The sequence below is a fragment of the Hemitrygon akajei genome, chromosome 4 (assembly GCF_048418815.1).
Source record: "Hemitrygon akajei chromosome 4, sHemAka1.3, whole genome shotgun sequence".
NCBI lineage: Eukaryota > Metazoa > Chordata > Chondrichthyes > Myliobatiformes > Dasyatidae > Hemitrygon > Hemitrygon akajei.
In genome coordinates this window covers 135,675,688-135,689,603 of record NC_133127.1, presented here as the reverse complement: position 1 = coordinate 135,689,603, position 13,916 = coordinate 135,675,688, and the positions used below count along the sequence as shown (strand labels likewise).

The window sequence follows — 13,916 nt, the reverse complement described above, 5'->3', positions numbered from 1 at the left end:
CTGCTTAATGTATTGATGTGTATTCATTAAGGAACATTCTTGAATAGCTGAAATTCTTTGAATTAAATGAACTAAGAGGCACATACACCTTTGCTAGATATATCGTGAACAATCAAAGTCAATAAAGTTAGTACACGGCAGCAGTAGATTAATTTTCAAATCAATGTGGCTTTCCCGGGTGAGTGGGAACCAGCATTACTTTCAGTTTGATTGATGTTTCCCATTTTAGAATGAAGAATATTATTGACCTATGGCATGAGAAACTAAGGAAATGCAATTTATAATTCTGCTCATTTCAGAAAGCATTGAGAAAACAAACTATGTTAAATTTTCCTTGAAGTTAGATAATGCATTATATCTTAGCTTTCGTTTGTCTTATAGCATCTCTACTTAGATGATTAAACAATTTTTGTTAAATAGATTTTAGACCATTAACTATAAAAGGAAAGATTTCCATGCATTGCAGTAGAGTAGTAATCTGAAATGTTTTAAAGAATAGCTGAAGGGCTGTACGATTATGATACCACCTTTATACAAGGGATATGGAAGGCAACAGCATGCTCCCCATATTATACTGCCCTGGCTTGTGCATCATGTAGACATCTGGTACACAACATCCATGGATGACCATGTCCAACAGAGGGCCTGAAAGGGGATACTAAATGGAATAAATGTAGGATTAGTGTAAATGGGTGGTTGATGGTTAGTAGGCCAAGGGACTTTTCCCATGGTCCATCTCTCTAATCCTGAGGCTCTAGGTTATTTAATATAGCAAAAAGGACAGACTGTGCTTTGAATACATTGATGACAATTTTGACCAAGCAAAGATCTGGTCAGGCTTTTACACAAAATTTATTTGCATTTAAGTGAAGATAAGATTTCCAGTGACTGACAATAATCACACAGGATAATTAATTGTGTTCAATTTGTGATCAGAAAATGGCATCACCCACAGCTAAAGCAAGCATGTGATTGCCAATATATCAGTTATTTGACTGATTCAGCTCCTGCCTTATTTTTAATTGCTTTCAGTTGCTTGCCTTTTATACACATGTAATCAGCTGCCAATTGCAGCCACACAGCACCTTCTAGTCATATGTAACTGATTAAATTTAGACTGATTTAAAAAAAAATCATTTAAAGGAATTTTAGCAGCAGATGTATCTAATCTGGGTGTGGCTTCAATTAATTGCTGATCACTGCAGACACAGATTATAACCCCTATGTTCACGTGGCTGTGATAAATTGGGTTATCAATGTCACATCTACCAAAGAATAGTAAAAAAAAACTTGTCTTGCACATCATTCATAGAGATCAATTCATTAACACAGTATCAATGTAAATTTATTATCCCAGTACATATATGTCACCATATAAAACCTTGAGATTCATTTTCTTGTGGGCATACTCAATATATCTATAGAATAATAACCGTAACAGAATCAATGAAAGGCCACCCAACTTCTGTGTTCAGCCAGAGTGCAGAAAACCACAAATTGTGTAAATACAAAAAGAAAGTAATAAAAATAGTAAATAAACAATAAATATCAAGAACACGAGTTGAAGAGTCCTTGAAAGGGAGTTCATAGGTTGTGGGAACAGTTCCGTGATGGGGCAAGTGAAGTTGAGTGAATTAATCCCCTCTGGGTAATAACTGTCCCTGAGCCTGGTGGTGTGAGTCCTGAGGCTCCTGTACCTTCTTCCTGATGGCAGCAGTGAGAAGAGAACATGTCGTGGGTGGTGGGGTCTCTGATGATCGATGCTGCTTTCCTGCTTCAGCCTATGGCAGTGGTGTCATCAGCAAAGTAAAACAATAACAAAATGCAAAGTCACCACAAGGGGTATTGTGAAGTAAGGGTCAATCTTCTCAAGCTGGGGAATCGTTCGGTAACCTTATAACAGCAAGGCAGAAGCTGTCCTTGAGCCTGGTGGTACCTACTCTCAACCGTCTGTATCTTCTTGGAGGGGCAAGATAGAATGTCTGGGATTATGCTGACCACCAAAGCAATAAGAAGTGTTGACAGAGTCTTTATAGGGGAGGCTGATTTCCATGATGTGCTAATCTGCTTCTACAACTCTCTGCAGTTTCTTGTTGTCACTGGCAGAGCCGTTGCCATCCCAAACTGCAATGCATCCAGAAAGGGTGCTTTTTATGGTGCATCAATACAAATTGGTGAGAGTCCAGTGGGACATGCCAAACTTCTTCAGCTTCCAGAGGAAGTAGAGGTGGTGCTGAGCTTTCTTGTCTATGGTGTCAATGTGACTGGACCAGGGCCGGTTATTGATTATGTTCACTCCCAGGAGCTTAAAGATCTCAACACGCTTGACCTCAGCGTCATTGCTCTATCCTGAAGTCAATGACCACATATTTTGTTTTGCTGATGCTAAGGAAAAGATTGAGATGCATGTGTACAAAGGTAGTCATAAAGTATCTTGGTCCAATGTAGTGAATAACACTGAAGATATGAACTTGCTTTCCAGCAAGATAACAGTGTGCTCGGTCACAGCAGTCTCTCTGGGTCCATACAAAGATGTAATTGTTCATCCTTTATGTTTTTTTATGATTACAAGACACTGTTGAATATTAAGAACATGAAATACTGCATGTCTACCCCACTAGCGAGCTGTTCAATAGTAGTGGAGTTGCGTGCTGTGTTGCTGCCTGCTACAGGAGGAAGGCATCAGAAGCAGTGCATGGTCCACCAGACGGTGAAAATTATTGTCTTGGGTATTTTTCTTGTGATCGTAAACCCTGTTGGAGATTGGTATTGTGGAATACTGCCACATTTAGTTCTCTGGCTCATTGGCGACTCCGATGGAGGGGGATCTGCGTAGATTCCGTTATTGCACAAACCAGGCTCTCTTGCTGCGGGGTCACCTGTTGCAGTTACCCAGGGAAGGAGGTGTTGGAGGTAGTGTGGGGGAGGACGGAGCTGCCACTGGATTGCGTGCTGCGTTGGTGGCTGTCCCCTCCCGTTGTTCGCTCGGTGGAACACAAGCTGAATTACATTCATCTGCAGCTACACTAGTGCGTAATGAGGACTGCTGCGGGCTCTGGGACACCATCCATACATCATCAACCTACAAGCCATGAGACTCAGGGACTGTGGCTGTGTTTGCTTGTGACTGTATGCTTTTCTGCTGTTGTAATTACATGTGCTGTGTGTGACTGTTGGTGCTGCTTTCTGCATCTTGGCCCTGGAGGAACGCTGTTTTATGTGGTTGGATTCATATGTATGGTTGAATGACAATTAAGTTTGAACTTGGGTGAAAGTTCCCTCTTATTTCTTTGCCTGTGGCGTATTTTATATGTGGATGCTGCTTTGGGGAATTGAACTAATGTAACAGACTACAAACATTGGAGCATACAATCGTTGTGAGTGTGACTTGTTTATATGTAAAGCACTGCAAACTCTTACACCCTTCCTTCATGCTACCCAAATGACATTGATATCTTTGCATGAACGCTGTAGTAGCTCTGGGCCAAAAACTTTTATAAAAACTGTCCTCCCTCCTATTTCCTCATGGTTACTCCATCTTTTACACTCAAGAAATCAAGTTTTAATTTACAGTTAAAAGCTGACAGTCACATACATGTTGACCTATGAGTATGTGTTAGCTTCCATGCATCAGTACCTGTTCTCCATATTGGATCTACAGATCAAGACCCTGCTCTGTCAAGTCTGCATAATAACAGATGTTCAATGGCTACACTACACAAAAAAAGGTCACACTCAAAATATCTTCAACATCCTGGTATGAAGTTCAGGGATATCAGGATCCTGGTGAACAGATCCTGCATCAATGGACCTGAATGTTACTCTGCTAAAGCCCAGGGATTCTAATATTAAGAGGCTTAAGAGGTTGGTGACAGGAGAACTTCATATCCACACTTCATCTCTTTCATTATGCCACTGAAGTTGGAAATGTAATCAATGGAGTCACAAATGAGCCATTGCAGATTGTCCTTGGGTGGTGAATGTGTTCTGTATTTACACTTGTCCATAAATTGATTTTGTCCATTTTCTCCACAGCAGTGTAATGAATGCCTTCAAAAGGATATAAAATAAATAAGAAAGAGCAAGAGGGAACAAGAGGGAAGAGAGAGGGAGAGGAAACTGGTTCTTCTGTTCGTAGGAATAAATTTATCTATATATGTTAGGCTTTTGAATTTAACAATATTATGGAAGCTCAATCATATGTACCTGTACATATATATATCTAAGTCAAGCATTCTTCACCTGGGACAGCCTGTATAAGTTAAGTATGATGTCAAGCAAGATTACATCCTCACTCTAACACTTCCTCAAATCCCTCTCACCACTGTGCTACTCGTCATCTCCAACAAGCTTCCTGCTGAAGTGGAGTTAATTTACAAGGAAACCTGCTGAACCCACATCACATCCATTCCACTCTCCATGAAGGCCAATCTCGCCCATTCTCAATAGGTGCTTTATGGTACGCAGACGATGCTTATGTATGATCTTGCCATTCTCAACTTGCTCAATCAACTATGAAAGAGAATGTTCTTACACTAAAAGTTGGCAATACAGAGTTCTCCTTCCAACCTGCTCTTGATTTACAAATTTGCCCCAATAGTAAAGAGTTCTGTAAAATGTGGACCATTTTCCATTTCTCATATGCCTCCTCTAAGGTAAACATTAATGTTGAAATTCACCATTAGTCCCAAAGTCATCCAAGGAAAAGAGTGCCAAAAATTCAAGACCTTAGGCCTACGCAAAGCTCATGGATTATCAAGCAAAAGCGACTCCTACATTCCTGTACACTTCACTTCAGAGACCTGGACTGCCTGCAGCAGCAGATTTTTGAAAGCACAGGGCAGGTAACACTAATGCTGTTTCTGCAAAATCCTCCAAATATACCAACAAATATTCAAACCAACATCTGTAAGTTCACTCTGATCAACAGCCCTTTCGCTGAGACTTGGTTCTGATGAACACATCATTCACATGCCCAGCACTAGATTCCTGAGAACCATGTGCCTTTCCAAGCTCAGGCAGAGCAGAAGATCAACAGGTAGAATGAGGGAATATCAAGCAATGCTCTCAAGACCTGCTTGTTAGATGCAAAATCCTGACTTAATCCTCAAAATCCCTGATAAGAGATTAATTAAAATATAGAATTGCATTTGGGATGATGCAGAGACCCTTGAGAGAATTTGGCAGAGCACATGGAAGCCCGGTATCATGGATATGGGTCCCACACTGGTCTTGGTAGGTACCTCTGAACTCACAGAACTGATGTGGAATCATCCTCAGCCCTAAAGAATCATCTTCAAAGTTTGTTGAATTTCTTGTGTTTGTCAGTGTGTTGGACAACAAATTGAGCAGCTAGGAATATCAACTTAGCTGAAGCAAATTACTTTACAGAATAAGAGCACTGAAGTCCAGATTATGACTAAATTTGACAGGTAACTTCTCTTGCTTAATGACCATTTATTGATCTGATCAGCTCATTAGAAAACCATCTCAACTTCTGTTGTATAGTGAATGAAAATCAGAAAAGCTGTAGATGCCAGAAATCTGAAATAAAACCAGAAAATGCTGGAAACAGCACAATAAGCAACAATGGTGGAATGAAGAAAAGAGTTTAATTTTTCAGGTCAAAGGGTCCTTAGTTTGCAATGTTAACTCTATTGATCTTGCCACCAATGGCTCCTGACCTGATGATTTTTCAAGCAGTTTCTGTCTTTATGGCATAAGTTCCCTAGTCCAACCCTGATAAATACAAGTGTGATCATTTTGAAGTCATAGGCCTCCCTGATTTCCATACATCTGCAAGACACCCATCAGCTTTCAGCCAATTACATGTTTAAAAATGTGTAATGTAGTCATATAACTAGAACAAGATGGTAAATGAAAACAAGATCACTGGGTGAAAATTGATGCTTTGAGAAACGAAATGATTTTGTGCGTTTCATGATATGAATACAACCTACTCACCTTTATTTCAGCTTTAGCACACGGGTCACTGCAGACAGATTGGACAACATCTTTACTGGCCCAAATTTGAGAATCATCCATTTTCAGCTCCCCATTGTCCCAACTTCCAATGTTAATATAGTCAAAAGTGCCTTTTCTCAGCTTTTTAAAGTTCATGATTTCATACCTAAATGTAAGAAAATTTGTTAGACAAGTATTAAGAATCTGAGAATTAGGATAGAGAACTAAGGTGCTGAAAGAAATGAAAATTTTAGATGATACCTGAGCTGGAAGTACTACAAGATGAACTTCAAAAAACTGAGAAACGTTGAAGACAAGATTGCAGAAAAATAATACTGACTCTTTCTTAGTAGTGATGATTTGTAGAAGTTAGCAGGTACATTCATTTCTGGGGGCAAACAGCTAAACAACATGAACACATCTTGTACTTTATGCCTGTGAATTATGGTGTGCCTCCCATTGAGAACCTGTTGCTGTTTTTTGCTCAGCCATCAGCTATTCTTCTTCGATGAGGAGCAGAGCGCAAGTGGCCGTCATTGAGTACTGAGGACATATGGGATAACTTCTCTCCCTCTCAGACATGGGACGGGGAAAATCTCCCAAACTCAAGCTAATTCAGCCAAGTCCAATTCCATATTCAAGTCCAAACAGCCTCAAGGCCTGCTTCCTCTCCACAGGCTGAGTATGACTTCCCAAAACTAAAGGCAGTCCTCTGTGCTTCCCCTGACTTCCCCCATTTTTTTGCCTTCTCTAACGGTCACTGACCCAGGCTACTGGGTGCAAATTTCCCTCGTGTCACTGCCCCTGATTTTCTGTCACCTCTCTGTTCCAGGGTCTAGAAGAGTGAAAGTCAATGTGCCAAGGAGTGAGCCGGGTACAATCTGCACTGCAGCTCAGGCGAAAACTTGCAGCAGAAGCATAATATGGTGGACCCCACGATTTCCCTAATATGTCATGTTGGATTGGGGCTCAGATAGTTGCAGATTAGAAAGGAGAAGCCTAAGAAGGACTGCAAAAGCAGGCTTAGGGAGCTTACATGTTACCATGTCAAGTATGGTGAGTAACACTGGTAAGCTATGAGCAAAAATCACATGTGAGACCATGAAAAAAGAGCAATACCAGAAACTGGCAAGCACCTGGGGAATTTACTGTTCACAGGTATAAAACAATGGGAAAAGATAGGGAAGGGAGAAAGGGAAGTAAGTAGGCTCGATGTACTGATTAGGAAAGACATTGCCGTTTGAGGAGATTCCTGAAGAATTATGGACAGAATCCATTTAGGGAAGTGAAAAATGTATACTTGGATCAATAGTGTTTTCGACAGGCATCCAAAGAGGATTATGGAAGTAAATCTGAAGAGAGAATTTTCAGAGGTGTTTCTGAAATACGGAGTACTGATACTGTGGGCCTTGGACTACCCAAAATATTGAATGGGATAATATTAGAGCAAAAGGAAAAGTGGGAGTAGGAAGATGGTAGGGTTAGGGGTAGGAGGAGGGAGGCTGGCGGGGGAAAGCCTTCTACAGCATGTTCAGGAAGCTTAATTATGAAGGAAATATTGTTGGATCTGATGTTGTAAAATTATGTCAGTTAAATGGACCAAATGCCTGCCAGAGAACACTTAGGAAACTATTTAGAACACTTAGACGATTTAATGATAAAGTGGTTAGGTTTACACTCAAAACTTGATAGAGTAATGGGTGATATTTTAGGAGGTAATACTGTATCTTAGGTGCAGATTAAGAGCATTCCATGAGAGGGAAAGATGAGAGGGAAAGGGACTTTGTAGAGTTAAAGGATCTGTTAAAATGAAAGAAAGGGTGCGTGATGCACATCATTTAAATTCCTCTAATAAGAACCAGACTAAGTGAAGTAGAAAGCAGAACTGGCAAAGCAAACCCATGAGAATCAAATGCTGATTGGCATGAAAGGAAACTTGACAATCCTCCACTAACATACACTTAATGGATTTAATAGTGATGGCTTATACAAAACTGAAAGTACCTGTATCAAACAGCATAATGTAGCAGACTGTATGAGAATAAAATATCAATTACAGAAATCAATGGAATTAAGAAGTAGATGTTGACTGATGTGATGGCTTATGACATTCTTCATGCAGTTTGCCCATTTTTACCTCTTATTCAGATTGGCAAACTTCTATCTTTATGAAATTTGAAGATTGATGATAAAATCTTAGAGTAAAACATTTAGTAATAATCATAAATGATCCACCTAAAGGGAAAGCTTTGCATAAAAATGTACCTTCCTGGTGAATCTCCATTCTCATCAAAAGAGATGTAATCTCCAGATACCCCGGTAAAGTTGATTTTCATGAGAAATTCTAGTAGTATTCTTCCATCAACAGGTTTCATTGCATCACACAGCCCATTAACCCCTGGGCATAGGCTTTGCTGCATGTTGTGTAGAGCATGGGCCATGGAATAAATCGCATTTATCACAAATCCCATTTTGGTGTCTTGGACGTATTGCTCCTGTAATGACTCTGTTCCTGGTGTCACAGAGAATACAAAAAGATCTATATTAGATATTGGATCAAAAACTGTTTCATTATTAAACCAGGGATCGCCATGAAGTTACTATATAACCCTTTGAGCATAAGATAAACAGAAACTGAACTGAGGTTCCTTTGGATATTATCTATTGGCACATTGCCATTGGAATTGAAATGGGTGCTTCAACCACTTTATACTCTCTACTGATTTGAGATCATAACATTCACTTTTCTTATGAATTACCTTGGGGCACTGACTATGTTCTCCACTCTTCTTACATGTACTTTGCATTGGATTTCCCATGTACTTTGCATCATTATAAATGAGTATTTCAGTTTATACTGTCGCAGTTATATTGAAAATTGTTTTAGGATTCTTCTCCACCATTCACTGTATCAGAACCACTCAAAATGTTTGTCTTCTGTTTATAAAATTATCATTTTCCTCACCATTTCTAATCCTTCATTTTACCCACACCTTGTGAAGCGCTCTGAGATAATTGTGCATACAGACTAGTTAAAAATGTTCTATGTCTACATTAATTATGTTACAATCCACAAAACAAGAAAAATTGCTGCAAGTGCTTTGAAAGTCAAAAATATTTATAAGAAGTAATTTAGTATAACGGGAGATCTACTTTTATCTGCAGAATACATTAAGTTTTTATAACAGAGCAAAACTTACTTGATTCGTACATATCACTGACGATTACATTTCTTAAGGGAACTTAGAATTTTGCAAGGAGATAGTCTCAGGCACAGTGAATGTTAACTTTGTGAAATGACCATCATATGCCATTGTGATCCATCTGGCCTTGTCAATGAATGCTGTTTAGCCTGGCAATGTCTGCTTTGTTAAACTGAGACTATTATTTATGTACAAGCAGTTTCCCTGCACTCAGCTTGTGACAAAAGGATTATTTGACCTGATAGTAAATTATTTTTAATGCACTGTCAATAGTTCAAAGCGAAGAAAACTGTCTCTTGTTTAAGTCAATTGCAAGATGTGGGTGTCATTAGCAAGTCAAGCATTTATCACTCATCCCAATTACTCTTGAACCAAATCATTTACCAGTCCTTTGCAGAGAGCAGTTGAAAACCAACCATAAGCCAGACCAGATAAGGGCAGACTTCCTTTCTTGAAGGATATTGGGAAGCCAGATTTTTCTTACAATATTCTAATTGTCTCACAAACATCACTACTGATCACCAAGTTTTATTCCAGATTTATTTATGTAATTGAAGTCAAACTCACGTATTCAAACCAGCAGTTTTGATATTAGTAGGGGAAGCTGGGGAAGGGAAGGTAGGACGCTCAAGTCTGAAGTCTTTAAGAAATTGGGCACAGTGTCAGGCTTATAGAAATCCCCTTTCAATGACAATACAGCTAGCATAAGAAATGCGCAGCGCTGCGTCTGCGTGGATAGCCATACATGTGTCACCTAAACTGACAGGAGAGGTGTTCAACCCATATCACATGCCAATGGACACCATTGTGTGCATCCAGGCTCTTCCATGTCAGGTGCAGTGAGGACCTGATAGGAAAATTGCAGAATTTGTGCAAATTGTAATAGTTTACTACACAATTCAGCTTCTAGTACAGGAGTTTGCACAGCCACATTTTATGTTCACTTTGACGGTGCTTGCACATGCCATAGTTCAATGTATAACAATAACATCTCTTCTATTCATTGCTGTGGAAGTAGTTTAAAAAGAAAATTGCATCAGTCTCTGCATAATTCAACTGAATTGAAATGTCAATGATGATTCTATTAGTTGTGCTTAGCATTTACAACATTTCTATTCAAACACCTCAAAGTGATCTGGGAAAAAATTGGAAAGTATGAGTAATACAATTATTTGGAAAATTTCTTTCTTTTCATACAATGATAAATGTTCCATACTTTATCATCCCTTCCTCAAGATATTGTTGCATCCTGCATCTCACGACCATGTTTTGAATCCATATTAATTAATGTGATTTCCATTCTTGTAGCTATTGTGCTTGAATGTCAGCCCAAATATGACAAATTGAACTATACACCTGGATATCAGCCAACACACATTCTCTCTCTCTCCCTCTCTCTGTTTCTCTCTGTCTGTGTCTGTCTGTCTGTCTGTCTGTCTCTGTCTCTTCACCCTCTCTTTGTTTCTGTCTCTCTCTCTCCCTCTCTCTCTTTCTGTCTCTCTTTCTCTGTGTCTCTCTTAATCTGTCTGTCTGTCTGTCTCTCCCTCTCCTAATGAATTCTGGATTTGAGCTACATCCCCAATGCAATCTTTCAAGTTGAAAGTGAATCCTTTGGTTTCATTACAGCAAGATTCAGAATCAGAATCCTAGGTTTATTATCCATGATATTTGTTGATTTTTTGGCAGCAGTACAGTACAAAACATAAAAAAACCTGTAACTTATAATAAATAAATAGATAGCTCGTGCAAAGGAGGTCAGCAAAATAGTGTTCAGGGGTTCATGGCCATTCAGAAATCTACTGGCAGAGGGGAAGAAGCTGTTCCTAAAATGCTACCGGATGCTGGTCTGTTTATTTGTTGATTATGAGTATATGAGTTTATTGTCATATACTCTAGGGTGCAAAGGAATTTCTTCCTTGCATGATGCTCACAGAATGAACGGTATACTTAACAATAATAAATACAATGATACAACAATAGGATACTGTAACGTGATGATTGCCATCTAATCTGAAGTAGTGCACAAAGAAATGCTAAAATGACAGTAATGGAATAACTGAGAAGGTAGAAAGAGTCAGCACTACTGGGAACGGGGTGTGAGAGAGGTGATTGGTTCAGAAGTCTGACAATAGCGAGGAAAAAGCTACTCTTCATTCTGGACATCATGGCTTTCAAATTTCTTCATCTTGACCCTGAAGCTAGAAGAGAGATAAGGGCAGGCATCCTTAACTATACCGTTAGTCTTCCTGAAGCAAAGTACCATGAAGGTGGACTGGATGGAAGGAAGTCAGGGTAGTTTCTGCAGTGTATCTGTAGAAGGTTGAAAGAATCCTCATGTACAAGCCAGATATCCTCCGATGCACTTTCTTGATAACTGCACTAGTGTGACGGGAACTGGTGAGATTGCTGGTATATGGATGCCAAGGCAATTGATGATGATATAGACAGGGTTCTGCACAGCCACCCTACCCCACCTCCTTAGATCAACAACCAATTCCTTTTGCCTTGCGGATGTTAAGGGTTAGATTATTGTTCCAGCACAATTGCACAAGGTTTGCAATGCCTTTCCTGTACCATGTCTCATCATTTCGGTTGATGCAACTAATGAAAGTGGTATCATCAGTGAACTTAAAGCTCGTGCTCTACCTGGCTATACAGAGAGTGGGGCAGTGGACTAAACACCAGCATTTGATGGAATAGTATAACCAATTCTGCGTGCACAAGGCAGGGTGAAGGCTGAGGTCTCTGAGCTTCTTGTCAAGTCTGGAGAGAATTATGGTATTGAATGCTGAACTGTAGTCCAAGAACAGCATTCTCACATAAGCATCCTTCTTCTCCAGATGTGTAAGGACGGTGTGTAGAGCTGTGGCTATTGTATCATCTCTCGATTGGTTGATAAAGTTGTTTATCAATAAATTGTTTATAATAATTTACCAATTAACCTACCAACCGGTAGGTCTTTTGACTGTGGGAGGAAACTGGAGCACCTGGAGGGAAACAAGCGGTCATGGGGAGAATGTACAAGCTCCTTACAGAAGGTGGCATAAACTGAACACAGGTCGCCTGTACTGTAAGTTGTCGTGCTAACTACCATGCTACAGTGTCACAAGCATTGAAGCTGGCAATCACTTCGATAAACTTCAGACTTTAGTCTCCCAATTGTAAAATCAAGAAAATCTGAAATAATTTGCTGTAACGTGGTAGAAGAAAAGCTCTAGTGATAATGCAAAACAAGGCTTGAAATTGTTAAATACATATTGTGAGGAATACATTAGTGAAGAAAAGGCAGCATGCTCCCAAGGAATTGATGTTATCAAATTGAAATTAAATTCCATAATGTAAAGTCCCTGGGTGTTTGATGAGGGAAAAATAAAACCTTGCTTACTTACATTGAAAGCAAGAATTCAAAAATAAAGGACCATATCAGTGAAGAAAGCTAATGGCATGTTGGCCTTCATAACAATGAGAGTTGAGTATAGGAGCAAAGTTGTACAGGGCCCTAGTGAGGCCACACCTGAATTATTGTGTGCAGCTTTGGTCTCCAAATTTGAGGAAGGACATTCTTGCTATTGAGGGAGTGCAGCGTAGGTTCACGAGATTAATTCCTGGGATGGCGGGACTGTCATACATTGAAAGATTGGAGCGACTGGGCTTGTATACACTGGAATTTAGAAGGATGAGAGGGGATCTGATTGAAACATATAAGATTATTAAGGGATTGGTCATGCTAGAGGCAGGAAACATGTTCCAGATGTTGGGGGAGTCCAGAACCAGAGGCCACAGTTTAAGAATAAGGGGTAGGCCATTTAGAACGGATTTGAGGAAAAACTTTTTCACCCAGAGAGTTGTGGATCTATGGAATGCTGTGCCTCAGAAGGCAGTGGAGGCCAATTCTCTGGATGCTTTCAAGAAACAGTTAGATAGAGATCTTAAAGATAGCGGGGTCAAGGGATATGGGGAGAAGGCAGGAATGGGGTACTGATTGTGGATGATCAGCCATGATCACAGTGAATGGCGGTGCTGGCTAGAAGGGCCGAATGGCCTACTCCTGCACCTACTGTCTATTACCTAAATAAGATTTAAATACTTATATGCAATGTGATGTGATGAATTTGAGGGTAATAGTCAATATTTTAGGAGTAAATTTTGTGCAACCAGCCTGTATCTCAGGCTACCCGCAAAAGGGCCAGCCCAAAATTGAACAAGGCTGTTTTCAATATTCTCTATCAGCTGCTTAAACAAGGGGTGGGACTTACTTGCCCCCCTCATTAAATTAATATTGTATTAGGCAATGTAGCAGTCAGGTCTCTAGATCTCTGTGGGCTCAGCAATACCTACAAACGAACAGTAAACTGTCCTTTGCTGAACACCAAACTAACTACTGTATGAACACCCACTGCTATCCCATAATACTGTTAATCCAAGATAGGTGTACACTTTCAAACCATTGTCTGACTAAAATGTGTCTGCTGAATTTCTTATTGAATCTATTAAATATCCAGTGAGGGTGCTGTGATCAGCAAGAGCTAAGAAAGAACCTGCCATCCAACAATTACATTTTGCAACCAAATATGAATTGGTTGCAGTGCTAATTTACCACTTGGCCACTTTTATTTTGCCAGGTAACTTCCTCTAAGCGGAAAGAGAAGAGCAGTCCTTTAGAGAAGGCACTCTTGCTCCATCTGACATTTTGCACTGTGTGGCATATCTGGTATTTTCAATATTTCTACAGCACATGACGCACAAAGC

The 13,916-nt window shown here is 39.8% G+C and overlaps 1 protein-coding gene across 5 annotated transcripts in view; it reads right to left on the bottom strand.

The window, feature by feature from the left end:
• The window catches only part of grm5b (glutamate receptor, metabotropic 5b), a 487,360-nt gene that overhangs the window by 132,222 nt on the left and 341,222 nt on the right, over positions 1–13,916 (bottom strand). For all 5 annotated transcript variants that reach the window (XM_073043359.1, XM_073043362.1, XM_073043360.1 and 2 more), the window contains exons 5-6: positions 8,230–8,476; positions 5,965–6,130 (exon numbers count right to left, since the gene is read on the bottom strand). In XM_073043359.1, the coding sequence (XP_072899460.1) occupies positions 5,965–6,130; positions 8,230–8,476 (413 nt within the window). The remainder of the gene's footprint in view (positions 1–5,964; positions 6,131–8,229; positions 8,477–13,916) is intronic.